This window comes from Dinoponera quadriceps, unplaced genomic scaffold, assembly GCF_001313825.1.
Source record: "Dinoponera quadriceps isolate SergipeBrazil2010 unplaced genomic scaffold, ASM131382v1 scaffold1471, whole genome shotgun sequence".
In the NCBI taxonomy this organism is placed as follows: Eukaryota; Metazoa; Arthropoda; class Insecta; order Hymenoptera; family Formicidae; genus Dinoponera; species Dinoponera quadriceps.
In genome coordinates, this window is record NW_014555591.1 from 249133 (window position 1) to 268716 (window position 19584).

General features: G+C 46.7%; 1 protein-coding gene across 3 annotated transcripts in view; it reads right to left on the reverse strand.

The window, feature by feature from the left end:
• Positions 1 to 9042: 9042 nt before the first annotated feature.
• LOC106744786 (PR domain zinc finger protein 16-like) overlaps positions 9043 to 19584 on the reverse strand; it is a 44032-nt gene continuing 33490 nt past the window's right edge. For 2 of the 3 annotated variants that reach the window (XM_014619822.1, XM_014619824.1), the window contains exons 6-8: positions 17484 to 17583; positions 13160 to 13316; positions 9043 to 13075 (exon numbers count right to left, since the gene is read on the reverse strand). In XM_014619822.1, coding sequence (XP_014475308.1) covers positions 11078 to 13075; positions 13160 to 13316; positions 17484 to 17583 — 2255 coding nt within the window. In that variant the 3' untranslated portion in view covers positions 9043 to 11077. The remainder of the gene's footprint in view (positions 13076 to 13159; positions 13317 to 17483; positions 17584 to 19584) is intronic. The other variant, XM_014619823.1, reaches the window with a different exon arrangement.

Consider the following 19584-nt stretch of genomic DNA (forward strand, 5'->3'; position numbering starts at 1 on the left):
ACCTATCGAGAGAGATCTCCCCTGACATTTCGCCGGCGCGCGAGATGTCGCCGATGAGATCCGATATTTCCTCTTGTGTGTGAATGGGATGCTCTCTCCGTTTCTCTCCGCTTCTTCTCCCGCTTCCCTGCGCCCCCCTTTCTCCCTCCCTCTCGAGCCGGCGGTGTGATTCATGGGATCCCCTGACATTTGCCTATCGATGCCCACGTGGGGGAGGGTCGACGATCCGAGACATCGTGCGCGTGTGAACGTGTGTGCGTTTGCATATTTATGCGGTACGTGTGTGTACACGCGGGAACCTCGCTTTTCTACTCGTGATTATTTCCACTTTGATCGCTACTCGCCGCGCCGCTCGCCGATACGAGAACGTGGTAGACGCTCGATAGGCAATTAAAACTATTCGCAGATAACGCCGGAGGAACAGAAGCGATTTCGATAAGCGAGCAGGCGTTCTGATCTGCCGGACGTGAGTCTCCGAGCGGATCTGTACCGGGAGAACCGAGAAAAAATGAAGCTTCGAACGCTTTCACGCTCTCCCTCGTAACTCCTCGCGTAGAAAAAAAATATTAGTCTTCAATCAGTGATAGATGTTCTCATGTATGAGCGAGAATGTTTTTAATCTTCTTAGAAGATTTTAGTCTTGATTTCATTGAATTTGTGTTGACGCGTGGTATCACACGGGAAAAAGAATTTTAGCTCCCACGGCTAAAAATTTCCTTCCACAGATAAAAATTAGCTGTGTCCGTGTGATACAACGGAAATTTAGTTAACTAATTTTTTCGTGTCTCTATACCTAGTTTTTAGCCCCCACAGCTAAAAACGAAATATAACTAAATTTCAATTGTATCATATGGGCAACCAATTTTCCTTTTCTCCATATACGTGCATTCAATTCGAGGCTGAAAATCGAAGAATATTATAATATTCTTGCTCGCATGTGAGAATATCTATCGTCGATTTCGATTCGATTTTTCCTCCGTGCGCAATCCCGTCGGGGATCGTGAAAAATCGGCGACTCGGGAAATCTCCGTCCGTCCGTCTCGAAATCTCGCTTGCAGCTTTGATTCTATGCGCGCTGAGCCGACGTAGCGATTCCCGCGCGTTTCCTGCTCGTTTTCTGATCTCGCCCGCAGATAAGATCGTCTATCATCCCGCGATCTAACGCATCCTACTGACACTTGTTCATACCGCGTTCTTTTCCGCAACGTCGATCTGTATCGGTAAACAACAATGGCCAATTAAACCGTTATCCGCCGCGGTCTTCAAGCTCGATAGAAATCGGAATCCCCGCGTTATTCGCTCGCCGATGTCTGCGCCGGCGATATGCGCGCGTGTGTGGGTGTAGGCGCCATTGAGGAGAACGATGGTGCGCGCTGCATCGCGTTCGTTTCGACAAACGATCAATAACGATTAATTCGCCCTTATCGAGCGCGTCTGTTCTGAACGTTCGAAAATCGCCCTCTTCGAAATTCGTTTCTCCGATGTCATTACGCCGCCGATACGTGTCTATGTGTGGGTGGTGTGTCATTAAGAGGAAGGACGGTAAGCCGCATCGTGTCCGACAAGCGGCTAATAACGATTAATACACGAGTATCGATCGCGTCGGCGGGGCACCGCGTCTGTCCTGAATCTCTCCCGGCTGGAAGCCGGTCGCGCCGCGCTGCAAGAGCAGTTGCATCACGATGCAACGTCTCTTCTCCGGCGCTTCCCGCGCGCTCGATGCTCCTTGCTCCAGTCCGATCAGAGGAATCCCTTGACATTTGCTCTCGGCGACGGCGGCGGTGTGTGCGAAATGCACACGTGGCTTGGTATCCGTGTGTCTACACGGCCGGCCTCCGCCCAACGAGCGACGAGACTCCCACATCGCCATCCGAACGCTTAGTCGCTCGTTCGCCCGCGCATAAACGTAAAATTAAAGCGTTCACTTGCGCAAGCCGTCGCTCTTACGTAAGCCGCGGGTGTCCCTCCCGTCCTCCCCGCTCTCCCCCTCTAATGGGGCACGCATGCACAAAATGCGACATCGCGGGCCCGGTTCGGTTTAACAGCGACGTCTTCATAAATTCATCGGAGAGACCACAGCGACGGGAATACGCGACCGACCGATCGATCATGATTCCCCGGCGCCGGATCGCAATTAACGTCGAATCCGCCCACGCGGGAGATCGCTGCCGTCATCCGTGGAGGACAACGCGATCGTACGAGAGCGCGAGTGGTGTGTGGGTCAGAAGATTCCCAAGAACGTGACGTTCCGCGGCTACGGTATGCCAATGGCGATTATTATTTGTGTTACTCCTGGGATCGGTAATTGATGTACAGCGCATGGAAATTTTCCGACGGACTGTTTCCGATCGATTGGCTCATCACGTCAAGGTGCCTCTGTCGCACGTGTTTGCTTACTTATCGGCCAGGAAAAGAGCTCTTACATAAAGCACTTCTTCGTTTTCTTCTTCTGCATACGACCGTGACGATCGCATCCACCGCGTGTTGTATAGTTAAAGTTGCTCAACGCCCGTTCTGTAGACTGAAAGGAAGATCTGCTAACAATTATCAAACGTATAGTTTCAACGAAATAATTCGGTTACTGCAACCAAATCATTTATCCATTATCCATTATCGAACGTAAATTTAGTTAAATAGTTCGACTAAATGTTATAAAATTCTTTTTTTCGACGTAACTCGTCCTTCCCCTCTGCGGAGATCCCTTTATGAATAAGTGGATGAAATCGCCTCGATGAATTCATGAGACGATAGTCACGCTCTCCGCGTGCTAGATTAACTCCGCCACGCGAAGAAGCGCGAGCCTCGATCGCGTCGATCGGAATTACGCGGTGAATTATTCGTGTCCCCGCGCGATCGGTTATCCGAGTCCAATTTAAGACGATTTATCCGCGTAGATAACTATATCATCCCCCGATCTCCGTTCGCAAATAATCACGATAGAATAAATAATCGTTAATTAGAAAACTGATTTATAGTCAATCGCCGTCGCGTTTTAATAAACTGGCTCAGTCAGCTCGTCGTTAGTCCGGCGTCTTTTTCAATTCGAATTGGTTCAGAGGATATGTCCTTTTTTGCGTCTCGCCGCGTATCAAGTCGTCGAGACGTGATATGAATATTGATCGCCCGTTGCGAGATCGATTAATCGGTCCTTCCCCCTTTCTTCGATTATGCGAGAAAATCCGGTGATAGGAGCGGCGGAGGGGCAACAGGAGCAAAAGACTATCCCGGCGAGACTGACCGAGCTTCGCCAAACAGTGAAAGTAATGTAAATCGATTCGCGTGGACGTCTCTCTCGCGAGAGAGACTTCCAAGCTCGCCTTTCAAGCTCGAGTGGGAGTACCCTTCCTGGATATCTACGTTCACGTTGACACGCGACAGCGCTACACGCCGGACATGTAATTCATTATCCTTCATGGGAATTGATCGAGATTCTTTCTCTCTGGGAATCGTCATGCGATCTATTGAATGCGACGTACGCACGAAGTATCGAGCGGAGATACACGCGCGCGCGACTCACTGTGAATCGGACAGGCATTCCAAGTGGGAATAAATCATATCAATATACTGATATATTTATACCTGTCTCGTATATTCAGAGATGTTTGTGTAGTTTACTCGCTAATTATTATCATTATACAAATACATTAATAATAAGATAATAATTAGACTAGTTATTATTATTAACATAAGAATGAAAGCAGATGCGACACTCATAGGCCGATATTTATATATCGGATCTTTTAAGACCGTCTTAAGTTAATCTTCAGATGCTTCGCAGCCAATAAAACGACACGTGCGGTATCTAAAGATGGACTTAGGACGATCTTAAATGTGAGATCCGATTATGAATATCGGCCGCGTATATCCTAACGGTTTGTCTTTCTAGAAATAGAATATTCCTTATCAGAATATTTTATTTATATATGATATAAACGAAATAAAACGATCTATGATTTAACTTCAGAATGTCCATCCGATCTATTTCGCGACGCTGGGGACGAAGGCAACGCCAGGAATATCTTTGCGGATTCGCTCGCATTAAGTCGATCGTTATTTCCTCGTTCTGGATGAAACCGCAAGAAGCTTCGATTTGCGTCGCGGTTGCGAACGTAGGCGGATCGCGAGCCAATTATGCAACCGCATATGCGCAGAAGAAGACGTTGATCGTGACGACTTTTTGTGACAATCGCTCGATGTATGCAAAGCGGCGATTACGCGAACCATCTCCGGCGGTTAAATAAAATATCCAAGGATGCCGATCCGCGTCGCCTCGCAGGCGCGTTCGATAATGACGCCGCGGATCGCCGTGACGCGCGTCGGAATTCGCGAGAAACCGAGCGGCAGACACGCCGAGCTTGAAGGAAGCCCGATCGCCGCGATAATGATACATCGGAGCCGTCGGGATTTTCTTTCGGCGGCCGGGCCGTAAATCCAGCATTATTACGCTATTACTTATTCCATTATTCATCGGCTGAAAATAATTTCGTCCCCGGCGAGCCGGCTAATTTATCGGCCGTCGGCTCGGGAAATTATTTGTAAACGGATAGCCGTGCATCAATCCGCCGCTATTCGTTTTCTATTCCGCGACCGACCGGCCGTCACTACGTACACACGGCAGGATTAGAGATCGGTGGGTGTGTTGCGCCGGTCGGATCGGGTGTGCGATCATGCGTTAAAATGAAAGGAGACGCGCGACGTGCCGAGATGAGAAATAAGAAAAACGAGCCGGACTCGATAGCGGCCGGTCGCTCGCTCGGTGTCCTAAAAGGAGAGTCTCGTATTCGAGAGTGTGCGACGACATTTGCGATCGCGCGCGGATTAAAATCCACGCTGCGATCTCCATGGAATCCGCGAGCTGAAAATAGATCGGTCGGTCTTGATACACCTTGCGGCTTTGTCAGTTCTTCTTTATCTTCTCGTCTCTTTCCTTTCTCGCATTTCAAGGTATGACTAGGTGTAACTCAAGAGGCTCGCATTGTCATCGGTGTCGAATAATTTAACTCCACAAATCGGAAAAGAAATTAGTATTAGATGCTTGCAAAAGTTCGTACGATATTAAAGCCATTTTTATTAATTAATAACAGTGAAACGTGTGATGTTTTAATCAAAGTATTAGCTGTTGCTAGCAATAACTTTCCGCCATCTTTCGGGCGGTAGTTTGATTTCGCATCGCGGAATGATAAAATGATTCATCATTCGAGGTAATCCACTCATCGACCCATTCTCGCACTTCTTCAGCATCTCGGAACCGTGTGTCAGATAGACTGTGCCGATCTGAATAGCTGAAAATCAGACGGGGCGATGTCCGGGAAGTACGCTGGATGCAGCAGGACTTTTCAATCTAACTCGTTTCTTTAATCGCGGCAGCATACTGCCCGGCGATGTCGCGAAGCTGGGTGACTTTGCGTTGATTCACGGCTATTTGAGATTTTTCCTTCACGGCTTGGTTCAAACACCACAATTGTTGACTGTAGTGATCTTCTGCGACTGTCTCCTTTGTGGTAATAGTTCATAGGAAAACATTCCTTCTTGGTCCCACCAGATACGTTAAAATCCCCCTAGGATTAAAGACTTCAAGTTTCACTCGTCGTTCAGTTTTGCTTATTTACTTTCCTCTTGTTCTTACATTTCAAAATACCTTGATATGACCCGAGTGATTCACAGTTCCGTCGGTTTAGCGTAACTTCGCGAATCGGCAAAGAAATCCGTGAAAATTCCGCCGACGCTAAAAACGCAGAGTCCCATCGTGCTCATCGCAAGAGTCGTACGATATTTCCACAATCGCCGGGGTAAGAAACCTCGCCGTTATAGGTTAATTAAAGTCCTCATCGAGACACGCGGTCATAGATAATAGCGGAGAGCATACACAGTACTCGGACGCGTTCTATCGATCTGTACCGCTAGTCGATCGATCGGCCGACCGGTAACGATTTTTTCCACTTTCTAAACGGCGCGGGTCCGCTCCGAGAGAGCGAGAGAGCTAGAGAGAGAGAGAGACCGCGCGCGCGCGGAATTTCGTGATTAGCTCGGCCGTTTTTGTCAACGTCACGTTGGCAATAATGTTCGTTGGCGCGTAGAATTATTGCCTCATCGATGCCGTTGTAGGCTGTTGTAGCTCGCGCTTGTCTCGGACCGCTCTTTTGTGGTTCGCAACGGTCGCCGATATCCCTGTCTCCACTCTCGAGCTCGACGAGCGAGAGCCGTCTGGATCCTTTTCGCCACGGGGAACAAAGAACTTCTTTCCACCCCTGTTCACCACTTTACGCGAGCTCCTGTCTGCGAAAATCGCGAGAATTTCGGAAGCGGCACCGATACTCCCGAGTGTACGTCTTACTGTCGGTTTTTCTACCTCTGTGCCATCGCCTTGCGTCATACATAATTTCTCCATTGACTGTTTTATCATAGAAGAAGATATAAATATAATTCATCATGCGTTTCCCTATAATTTATAAACTCAGCAAAAGTTCGTCGGTTCGTCGATAGTTTTATTCGCTCAGAAAATGAATCATTTTATAGATACGAAGTCAGACTGAAAAATGACGGAAAGTGATGAGATGAAAATACTTTGATAAAACATTGCATGTACTATTTTGTTGCTATTAACAGAAATATGCTTAAAGGCCGACGGATTTTTGCAAGCTCTTAAATAATATTAAATTCTTTTTAGAAAAATTGAAATCACATCGCAATTTATTGTGGTAGAAACGTATGTAGTTTCCCCAGTTACTATCTGATATTAATGCATTCTCATTAGTTGTAACAATACTGCTTAGGAAATAAACAAGAACTTGATAGAGTTTTATTCAGAAGACCGAACTGCCGATTTTATGAGCAGCAGATTTGCTTATCTATCAAATGAATCGTTTTGCCATCAATCAAGTGAATCCATTTATTCTATTTATTTCCATTTATTCTATTATTCTATTTTCGTTCAATGAATAGGTTTAGATTTTGCGCATTTTTTTGTGTACAATAATTGCAGGTAAAGCGTTACATCTTGATAAGGATCGCAAGTAGTTTTACTTCTCAGTTAATAGACAGACGTTAATAAACTGTCTAGTAATTGTTCAAGAAATGCGTGAAATTTCTACCAGGGTAATTACTATTCAATTTCGCATTTCACTTTTCTACTCGCACTTCCCTTAACTCACTTTCAAATTCGTAAATTTTCAGTGAATGTAATAAAGTGTCGATTTCTTCGAGCCGAAGAAACCGGAAGCCCCCCTCGGTGTCTACGTGAACATTAAACTTGTACATCGGGAACGCAACGATGTGTAATCAACTCTGAAAGAGTATAAATAAATCCGTGGATCTAGCAGCATAATGGAGGAGTAGCAATTCGATCCTTTACTTCATTTATTGAAGCATGAACGAATGGGTTCGTTGATTCGCGTTTCTATCGCGTTATCTTTACGCAACAGTGTTATCACACCGGCACGTGCATGAACGGACGCGTACGCGCGAATGTAACGTGAGAACGCAAAAAGATAATGACACGTAGTGGGCGATGGCGTGATAAGCGAGATCCGAACTGATTACACTGAGTGGACAAAAAAATACAAGGTGAGAGCCGCTTCGCTTCGCGGGAATTTAAATGAAAAAGAAACAAGGAAACAATGACTTTGTGCGCGCGGTCGAGGTGTTAATCCGCGGTGCCTTGCAATTTGCGAAATGACTTGCGGATCTCGCGCTCATAGTGCAATCCGATCGGCTAAACGATGTTATTACAGCGATAACTGTTATAACTCCAAATTAATCGCGGCTGCGGCGTTTGCTTGTCCTCTTTGCCGATTCCGCGATAAGAGCGGTGGTGCACGTGCGAACATTGTTGTTCAATCGGACGGGCTTGAATGGGATCGAATGGCGCGCGATAATACGTGTACGGGTCGAGTGGGCGTCGAGGATCGATTCAAACGGTCACCTAGCGTACATTAATTCAACGCCGGGTCGTCCATCAATTAAATCCACCTAGTCGCCGAGGGATCGTCGGACCTCCCTCGATTTTACGGCGACGTTCGCTCGCCCGGTGTGCAAGCTGATTGTTAGCGACGTTAAATTAATAAAACGGGAATTACGAGCGATTTTGACGGCGCGATGAAACAGGAATTTACTGATATCGTTTAGGATTTTGTAGAAAGAGAGAAAGAGGTCGCGCTTTCCATCGCATTAATCCGTTTTCGTATTTATATTATTTCCTTATTTTCTTGAATTGATATTTTTTCCAAGAAATCACTCCGTTGAAGCGCGCGAATGGTAGGATGAAGCGAGATCTAGCGTCGAAGGCGCATGGACGTGAAACGTCGTGGCGTGCTCTCTCGCCTCGCGAGCCCAGCTTATTTGTCGTCGATAAAGGAACTCTCTACGATCGGAACTTTTTCGGCTGATTTAATAAAACGCAATTTGCAAGACTATAAATCGCGCCGTTGAGTTGCTCTCTTTCACTATTAACGAATTTCGAAATCAATTCGTGACTATGTGAAATACCTATATCAAGTTTCTATCTCGAAGCATTCTACAGAGCGCAGCACGAGCCAATGGAGCACGCACCGAAAGGTCGTGCTTTCACGAGCCGAACGTGCACGTGGTGAAAATCGAGTTACATTGCGCACTTTCATTCTTTCCGAGCGCGAATAAATAAATGCATACTTCCTATACGTGAACCAATTAAACGCCCGTTCAGGAAGTTAACCGAATCGACTCATGTTTCACCTTGAGCCTCAAACTAATTGTCATTATAATTATCATCAATGGATAAATAATGCTACGTCGTAGAATGATTTACTCGGATTTAGTCAGTGGAGTGCGCAAAGTTTCCGGCTCATTTTATTTTCCAAACGCGCTCATCGACCGTTGCGTAATTACTTTTTTACCTGTTGAAAGCAGCGTAATGCATCGGACGTTACAATCACGACTGATCTAATCGTCATATCAAATTACAGGAATACACATGAGGCGAAGGGGAATCGATAGGCGACATTGTCGCGTAAGTAAACAACTTGAAGTGTAATATTTTAATAGTAATCATAATGAAGTTACAGGATGCTTTTATACAGTATGTATAGATAGACAGCGTCATAATATAATTTTCCTTAAGTAATTCGTTCAATATAATTATGCTTAATCACTTCGTAAGTTTATTATCGTCTATGGTGAAATAGAGAGAGAGAGAGATGTAGAACGTGTATTCGTAAAACCTTTACGTGAAAAACAAGTGAAGCCCCAGTTCGGTGGTTACAAACGAACGATATATCCTTTGTCTCTTTTTTTCCTTTTTATTATTATTATTATTACTAACTACGCGCGTATGAAACGTACTTGGTACACATGTATATGCGCGTGTGTATTGTGTGTCTCTTCCCCATCGCGGTCGGCGTTCTGGCCGATCCGACGATAATCCGCGACGTGGACGCGCAAATATTTGCTACTTGAATAAAACGAGACGCGAGGGAACGCGTTCGTCCGCTCTCACGCGACTCTTCTCTTCCGTCCCGCCTGCGTTACACGTGAAGTTTCTTTAGAATCGTATTTATATATTAATAAAAATCGCGAAGACCCTTTGCCTCTTGTCTTTACAAACGTTACTTTACCTAATGGAAATTTGTACACAGTTTACCGCGGAGGATTTTCCTGCCCCACTGATCGCGCCAAATTATACACATTATATTCTCGCCTCGTTTCGAGCACTGAGATAAGATACCATTTTCCCGTCGCATTTCGCGGAGGACTAACCACGTATCCTTCTCATTACGCACGGACACGAAGACGCGTGTCTTTCCTACTGCTGCTTCGTGGATCCTAAGCCTCGCATATCATCTCCCTCGCTCGCCATCTCGCCGCGCCTGCTATACAAGGGGGCGTGAAGTACAATTAACGTTCGGTTACATTCTAAAGGAAACAAATCCAACTCGATCTCGGTCGCCGAGATCCGGCCCGAAGCGGGTTACAAGGTCATCTTACGATAGGAATTTTACAACGATCTAACTGCCGACTCCCGATAATGGGGGGCGGGCGGTTCGCGACTAAGACGGCCCGTGCCCTGAAATCAATAGCGCACACGTGGATATACCTAGGGATCTACAACCGTCGGTGACTGGATCTGTCGATCGAATGCAACGCGAGCCGACCGTTCGCTCGATAACCCGCCAGGGTTTACCCGAGGATGCTGTCCGATCGCCCGCACTCGCGAAGCACGCGATCCTCTCTCTCGTCGCTCTCGCGACGATGCAAAGTTCGAGCCCGCTGACAATAGCGATAAATCATTTCACGGGAACGCGCCTCTTTGATCGGGGACGAAGAAGAAGACGGGGACGGGAATTACGTACGCGTAATTACATATTGGGTACTTTCCATTTAGCGACACAAGCCGACACGAGCGTCATCTTGTCTTTGTTACTCGTTGGATGAGGAACAAGGATGATATGATGCTCGCGTCGATTTGCGGCGAATAAATGGAAAGCCGCTGTCAATAACGAATCTATGGAAAACCGGACTATTTCGGAGAGCCTCCGATTATACGTGCGCGAGAAGGAAGTTAATTAACTGGTCCGTTCCCCGCTGCTCGCGGGGATGCTTTCGAGGTGCAAAGAAACGCGGAGCGTAAAAAAGAGGAATTGCGTAACGTAACGGGTCTGCGGTCTTCGGGGACTTCGTCATGTTCGTCGAGCTCCTTGCGCGACTTTCTCCTCTCTTCCTTTTTACAGAGCACCTATTTTACAAGTGTAACAGGGTTTACTGGATTCTCAAATTACACTTTTTTTTTTTTTTTTGGAAAACTCCAGGATTAATACATCGATGCGTAGTTATAATTATTACCGTGGACTATCTCTCTCGCGGATTTATCGCCGTGCGAACAGGCAGAACAATCCGGTTATACCGGAGGAGTCGTTCGCTTCGAAGCGCAAGGTCGATGCTCTGCCGAAGTCGAAGTACGCGGACTGTTCTCAGGTTACGACGTCGTCCGACGTCGCACTGTTTCGGGACGAGCGTGCTCGCGAGAATTCTGTACATGAACGGGACCGAGTCCCTGCACTCGTCCTTCGAAACGGCCGCGCGTTGATCAACCGGACCGACCTCTGGGCTATGTCGAGATCTCGATCACCGGCTCCGCGGTATTGTTATTGAGCAGCTCCTGCTTCTCCCTCAGCTTCAGGTCATACTGCGACGGCGAGGGCGACTCTTTGGCCTCGATCGGCGACAGTCCGTCCGTCTCCTCCAACGGAGACACACCTTCCTCGCTGTCCTCGTCCTCGTCGTACTCGACTTCCATCTTCGACTCGTTGCCGATCTCATGCAGCCGACTGGGAATGTAGGTCGGGTGGTGCGGCAAGCCGTAGCCGCCCTCGCCGCCGTAGGTGACCTTGCCCATGAACGATCGGATCTCGTCGAAGTAGGTGTCCTCCCGCTCGTTCTCGTTGCTGCTGCCGGGCGAGTCGGCGACCGAGACCACTCCGCTGCCGTCGTCGGCCTCGTGCTTCTTCAGGTGCCGGTCCAGGTTGGTCTGCTGGCCGAAGCACCTCTCGCAGAGCGGGCACTTGAACGGCCGCTGCTTGTCGTGGATGTTTCTCACGTGTCTCTGCAGGTTGCTCGATATGCTGAAGGATCTCTCGCAGTACTTACACTTGTACGGCTGCTCGCCGGTGTGCGTCCGCAGGTGCCTCGTCAGATTGGCCGAGCGGGGGAACACCTTGCCGCAGAACTTACAGGAGTACCGATCCTTCATCTTGCCGTGAACGTGGTGGTGATGGTGATGGTGGTGGTGATGGTGCGGCGACATCACCGCCTCCTGGAACGGCTTCACGCCGGGGAACGCGCTGAGCGGCGGCCGGGCGAGCAGATCGAATCCTCCTCCTGGCCTAGCGCCGCTGAGCCCGTTCATGAGAGAACCTAAAAAAGGAAGCGTGCGTGGCGGACCGAACGGTGGTAGCGGAGGTATCAGTCTGGACTCCGGGCCAGTGGCCCCGCCCGGAGGTGGTGGCGCACTGGGGAATCCCGGGAAGCCGGTCCCCGTTGGCCCACGGTACATCGTCTCGAGGAACATCGGGTGAATCGGTCTCGGGTACGCCATGTGCGGCGGTGTGTTAGCGGCCGGTTGCTCCGTTGCCAGGCTGGTCCTCAATTGTGGACTGTTGGGGATCTCTTTGGGTTCGAGCTCCATCGGTTGAACGGCGTTCTCCTCCAGCTTTGGTGGGTCCGGTGGGGTCTCCTCCATCTTCACCGGTGAGGGTGTGCGACTCTTTCTATTCGCCGCTCTCGCGCCGACGTTCTGTTTCTTGGTCTGCACCCTCAGGTCCAACGGCTGATCGGGCGTTTCCTCTTCCGGGACGTTCACGGCGCTCTCGTTCTCCATTTTCCGTTTACGGCTCGCTTCCCGCCTCTTCGTAGGGTCGTCGTCACTCTCCGGAGTCGGTTGAACCGGAGGTCTGGCCGGCGACGGCCTGAAGGTCGACGTGGCCTCCTCCGCCGTGGAAGGGGAGACCTTGCTGTGCTGCAGCATTCGGGGAGGTGTGAAGCGTTCTTTCTTCGGACTGTCGCTCCTTTTCTCCACTTCCTCGATCTTTGGCGGGAAAATCAGAGGCGTGTTGAGAAAATTCGGGGCGTTGGGGAAAATCCCCGGGTAAGGGGCCATCAAGCTAGGCGCGTAGAAGGGCAAGCCGCCCGACAGGCTGACGGGGGGTCGTTGGTACACGAGAAAAGGATTCGTCGCCGGCGTCGGTAACTGGGGCATGCTGCCGGGCGGAACGGTCGGTGTGGTGGAGTCGCAGAATCGCTTGTGCTTCGACAACGACGTCACCGTGCTGAACGATTGGCCGCACTTAACGCACTTGATTTGCATGCGGCAGTCGGCGTGCATGCGCTTGTGCCGGCATAGATTGGAGAACTGAGTGTACGCCTTGAAGCAGACCTCGCACTGAAACGGCTTTACGCTGCTGTGGATGTGAGTGTGCTGCTTCAAGCCGGAACTGGTCGCGAAGGTCTTGCCGCACTCGGTGCACGCGTGACTCCTGGCGCCCACGTGATGAGTTCGGATGTGGCGTTGCAGGTTCGACGGGTCCGTGAAGACCTGCCGGATGTTCGACTTTTAGCGATACTTTGAAGATGTTGTCGGCTTGGGGAGAAGATTGTCGGATCGCGGCGGCTTGAGCGCGAAATTGAGGCTTACCTTCGGGCAATTCTCGCAGGGGTAATTGCGCAGGTCGCCGTGCACGATAGCGCGATGCCGCACCAGAAGCGGTCGCCAGGCGTAGGCACGGGGACAGCTGTCGCAGCGGTGTTGTTCCGCTGGATATCTGTGACAGGTCACCAGGTGGCTGTCCAATCTGGAGGCAGAAATGCCCGCAACCGTGTAATTAGATGCACTCTTTGCGGAAAGATCAATTAGTCAGTACAGGATAAGGTGATTATTACCGCCTTGGACAGTTTCCGAAACATGAGAATAGGAGAACGATTTGTCTAACAGAAATTGCTACCAATAATCGTCGAACACTTTCTGTAAATGTGAACTTTTTCTTTCTTTTCATGTGGTCGTTAATGAAATATTTTTCGGAGATATTCAATCCTGCATAAAAATTTTTCGAGGTTTTCTCATATACCATATAAATTTATATTAAAAAGCTCAAAATTGTGCCAAAATAGCTTGCACTAATATCAATATTTCGTATATATTTGGTTCAATCGTAGTATGAAATGGAAAGCGGAAGAATCTTTGAGAAAACGCTGGGTGTCACCAAACACGATATGTTTATGTTTAATACTTAGAATTGTATGTTTGAAATATTACACTTTTAATCAGAACCTACGTAGATTTCCCAACTAAAATCTATAATTGTTTTGGGAAATCGGATTAGATACTATTTAGATCCTAAAAACTACCCTCGACGGACTAGATGCTTATTAGACGCAAAAAAATTTCTCTACGGGACGTGGTAATAATTATTGCCTCACCCTCTTATATAGAGGGTCCCAAGTTTTAACGACCAACCTGCGCCAGTGTATTTATTTTATGGGTAAAAATAAGAAAAAATATATAAACCCACAGGACCTTTATTAAAACGTTACAACCAAAAAAATTGCAACCCCGTATAAGAGAAAATACAATAAGGAAACAAGAGATAATACAATAAGGAAACAATCGCGAATTACGCAAAAAACATCACAGAGATAAAGAACCATAGATATAACAACTATTTCGGCGGGAAACGCGCAGCTGACGACGGTACTTGCCTTATTTACCCCTTCAAGGTTCGCCCGGAACGAATTCTCGCGAGACCGACGACAACATGCCGGCGAGATAATGGTATTTGCGTTGCTCTTCATTATTCTACATCTCGGCCGAGAAGTTTAATCCGTCGAATCAATCCGCGAGCCGGCCCGGGATGTGACACGATAACCGACCTGTACCGACAAAGACTGCGCCGGGCGCGCAGTCTCGTATGATGACTAAGTGACTTCGGTTGCACGACGGCGGCGGCGAGTCGGCTCTCGTGTAATAACGGTCGCACGCCCCTGAAGAAGAGGGCGGCCATCGCGCACGAACACACGCCGTCACGAAGAAAAGCCCGGGGGTGTCCTGAGGGGGCGGTTGTCACGGGGTAGGCACGGGTTATCGTCACGCGGGATGCTATGGTGTGTGCGGCATTGATTTTGCACCCCCGAACACACGTGTCGTGTGAAACCCATTCGTGGTGAGATAGTGCCTTCATGGTGACGGTGTGCCGTACCAGATGAGCTGCGAGCACGCGACGCCTCCGATGATGTATGCGGCGGGAAGGGGAGGGTGGTTTTAACGCGTCCGGATCCTGGTCGCGGAGTTTAACGTCCCACAACAGGTGAATCCGCTGCTTAGACGTGACTCAATAGCACTCGAGGAGAGGGATTCTGCGGAGGCACGAGAGCTCGAGTCGGCCGATTTCTCGTATCGTCAATTCACTTCCCGCTGCTATTGGTTGGTTAATTTGCTTCAATTAACAATTTCGGCGAATTAAAAGATTACATGATCTGAGCAATTTGAGAAACGCTCAATTTGGAATTTTTCTGTTGACCGCGTTGACTTTACGAATATATCCTTTTGCGGGATGATTCTTTATGCTTTTATTTATATACTGCATGAAGCTCATTAGAAAAGATTGACATGTAGCGCTGTTATTGTTGCTTCCATCGAGTTCGTCATCGCTAATCGGTACTTAAAATATTTCGGGAATTATTGAATTTAGCTCTGTAATTTTGCATATATATTCTTAGTAAGATTACCTAGTTTTTATTTTTTAGGATTTTTGATATCTATCACAGTTCTTTTTTATAAATGTAAAGAGAAGAAATCTTTGGCGAAAGAATCGAACTTTTAACTTTGAATGCTAATATAAATGCTAATCGCTTTATCGAAAATTGATATTTTAAAAATCGGCTACGACGAAGGCTAGATAATATTACCAAGAATATCTGTGCACAACTACAATTAAATCGGCCCGATAGTTCCCGAAATCTTTTGGATACTGATTAACGACGACGAGTTTCGAGGAAGCAGTAATAACAGCGTAACATATCGTATAAACTTCATGTATAATATGTAAATAATAGTATGAAGAAACATCCTTCAAAAGGACATCGTCATAGAGTCAATAACGTGGTCAGCAGATAAATTCAAACGTTGAACGTTTTTCGGGTCGCTCGGGTAGTTTCTTAATCATCCACCGAAATCTAGATTCGTCCATTATTTCGGCTGCACTTAATGACGCAAATTAATACTGTCGACCGGGGTCGTCAAAAAGGAGTGTTATCGAATCGCGATTGTGTTCGAGCTCTTGTAGACGAAGTGGAATACGATTGAGAACGTAGACGAAAATTAACGAGCGGGTTGAAAGCGGGAGAAAGCGAGGCGCACTTCGCGTCGAGGGAAGTTGCCGGGAAGAAAGAGGCACTGTTTGTCTTCAATTATAATGCACTTTCGAAAAATCGGACGTGACCGTCGAAGCAAACAAGGCGGCTGCCTAGAATTCCGCTCGTGGGAAAGACGCGTCCGAGTGCCGAATGCCATATGCCAGATACGCGCGGTAGCGATGTTTGATCTCGCGTTGTACAACGATAAGCAAATAAATACCGTGGCGCTCGGTCGGAATAGATCGCACCCCCATCGTCCATCGGAGGAAAACGTACGATGTGACGCGCGTCATTGTACGCACGATTAATGACACACTCGCCACCGGACATGGGGAATGTGCAGTTGCATTTTTACATATCGCGAAATCGCGCGACCTGAAAGTCTTCCAATAATTCATGAAGAGCAACACGCACATCACACTCGGTCTTTTTCACTTGCAGTCACTTTACATTAATTACCCCCTAATTAAAGGCAATGACATGGCCGGGAGGCAGAATGTAGGCTGACTAAGCATCTTAATCGTGACGGTCGCGGAGAGTCTTGAAGAAATTTTCAGGACTCTTAAGAGCAGAACTCTTGGAACCGTTCGCGTGACAGAAGGCCCTTTCGCGAGCGCGTATCGCTGACCCCGAGATTTGAAGGCGATTACGTGGCGCTCACCTTTGAATTCTATCGATTAATTAATAATTGACGACACGAATCAACGGATGGACGGACGGACGCGGCGTACGCTTTATTGTCACTCTATTATGAAAGTCGTTGTCTCTATTTTCCCCTCTCTCTCTCTCTCTCTCTCTCTCTCTCTCTCTCTGTCTGTCTATCTACCTATCGGAATCTCTTTCTCTTTTTCGATTTCGATCCGATACCGCAGGTATACGACTTGTCGGCTTCGCCAGACACGTAATGATCGCCAATCTGATTTCAAAAGCGTATAACGATGCACCTTGAATTCTTCATGAGTCGCGCTTAACGACGAGTCTTCGGATAATGGAATGCGTGGAAACGCGGTAATCAAGGTATCTCACATCATTCGCGTGATTACGTGTACGAAGAAAAAATCGAACGATCGTAAATGAGAAAAGCAGATCGTCTTGAGCCTTCCGCGAATAAATCTTTCATCAAAACTGAAATGTTTTCTCCGAGAAATATTTGCCAGAAATTGTTTGAGTCGTTCTTCACTGCTCTTATATTCACGAGTTTAGATAATAAACATTTTAAGAAATGATATCATTATTTTGGTTATTTATAATAATAATATTATATTTTAATATTATATTATTATATAATATTAAAAGTAATAATATTATTATATTATTTTTTTCATTCATATATTGTATGCCACAATTATTTTATTTTATTCCTATTTATTGCCGATAATTTGCGTATCTGTTCATTTTAGCCTGTTTTTTCCTAGTCATTAAATTTGTTCTCTTACTTTTTTTTCATACTGATACATCAAATTGATTCATCTCCCGTTAACAATAGACAAATAAACAATATGTTTTTAAGCAGTCTTTTCGAAAAGAAATATAAACGCAAAGTTATTCGTCACACGCTTTCTGAAGTTTCACGAAATGGACAGAATAATTATGACGTGACAAGTGCTTACAGTTCGATATCTTGGAACGGCTTGTCGCAGACGGTGCACCTCGTCTCACCCTCTTCTTCGTCCTCCTTGTCCTCGTCGACGGTTCCGCTGTGCTGCGAGGCTGTAAATGACGAATACAGCACAGATCACACAAGTGTTTCCGACATGCCAGTGATAAAGGCACAGGCAAAAGTCGCTATTCCGTCCCGGTTTACGTATTCGTGTACAGACATGTAGGTGTGTGTACGCGGCCGGTCATAGCTCTATAAATTACAACCCCCTGCGAACGATGATACGTGACCCGTCGCGATGTGGGCGAATTACGTGATCCAGAACCGCGCGAGGGCCACAGAAGTGGCGTGACAAGTGGAGACTCGTGGATTGTTGCTGAATTATTAAATTAAAACAGTACTGTCTCTCGCGTTCTAATAAATCAAATCTTCGGCGTGTCTGTAAGATTCGACGGCGATTAACTTCGCAGAAACGACGATAATGATTTACAGTGAACTCGAAACGTTCGCCCCAAATCAATTTCTGTTTCTCTGCCAACATTTATATTATAATTATAATTTTTATATTATAATTACAATTATGTAGTTGTGGTTATACGCGGCATACATATATTCAAATTAATATTCCGATATCGAACCCGATATATTTTTATTAATTATTTTATTCTCGGAATTAATTCAAATGTAAACTCGCATCTCCAAAACACCGACGATTTCGATCGCGCTGTCCCTCGATTCCGAAATAATTTGGGAAAACGCACAGCAATTTTCCGCAATTGTTTTAATCGAATAAGCCAATTAGCCAATTTATTAAATATATTTAACAGCGGATCGTTATTTTATAAAATATTTACGTTTAGAATTAACGTCTCTCAGTCAAGTTTTTCTATTGTTTAAAATAAACCTCCGTATATGGCGAACGAACGTGTTCACGACGCGATTCGAGGCTACCGCACTGTCACTGGTCGTCCTTTCCTCCTCAGCAAATACGATACGACGAACAAGCCATCGCGATGACAATAGACACAATGATGCTCCAGTTAGCTGGCGGGCACACTGTCCGGTGACTGCAAACGCAAGCGGGGGCGTCCAGAATCGCTCGCGATTGGTACGAGCGACGCTGGGGGCAGCCAATCGTAGGTGAGTCTCGGCAACCCCCTGTGGCGTTTCACTCCCGAATATCAGAGCGCAGGTAAAATCGTAAACTCACCGTGGAGACAAGGTGCAATTATCAACGATTGAGCGACTAGCTAGCATCGGTGTTAACGGAAAGACATCGTGTGCAAAATAAATAATATACCGTCATTTTTTGGTTCTTTAAATATTCGTTTATCGAAACGCACTCGCGATCGCGTGTGTTTGCGCAAAAGTATTTCGTAAAAAAATTTCTTGAACAGATATTTGAAGCGCGATTTTAGATGGATTTTAATTAAAAAGTTGTTAACCGATGGATTGTTCAAGAGAGAGAGCTATTAAACCTTTACCGAGCTCGCGATTCGGCTCGAGTTTGAACGATATCCGACCTCCAACGGTTATTTAAATCTGCCGCTACACTTGTTCCGACCATATGGTCGAGTGATGGCCCCCAACGGACCTTCATGGGAACCGGGCACAACCCCCGTACCACCAACTACGCCCAACGCTAACCCTCTCTCTCTTCTTAGTACGTTAATCGTTTCTCTCTCCACAGCTAATTCGTAGCGGCACGCCGTGCATTTAGACAATGAAGGATGCGGTCGACTTCGAACTCTCCCTCGAAAAAGCGTCGCGCGTACACGCTACTCGAGAAAACGATTCGAAATTTAAGGACGAGACAAAAGTTTTCCGATCTTTCAGATGCACGACGGAAATAACGTGACAAACTGGCAACGAATAATTTTTAGGAGACATTATAAAAAAAATAATCCGACTATTAAATAACGTGATAAAAAATGCAGAGAAACAACACGAAACAGCTTTCGGATAGAAATTCTTTTTACGAGAAATGTAAATGAGAGAAAATATTTTTATCTGAATATAATTTACATCCCTAGTCGAAATTTTAATGTTACTTTGACATTCTTAAGGATAATTTGCGCCTATTTAGACGACCTATAGATCAATAAAAACCT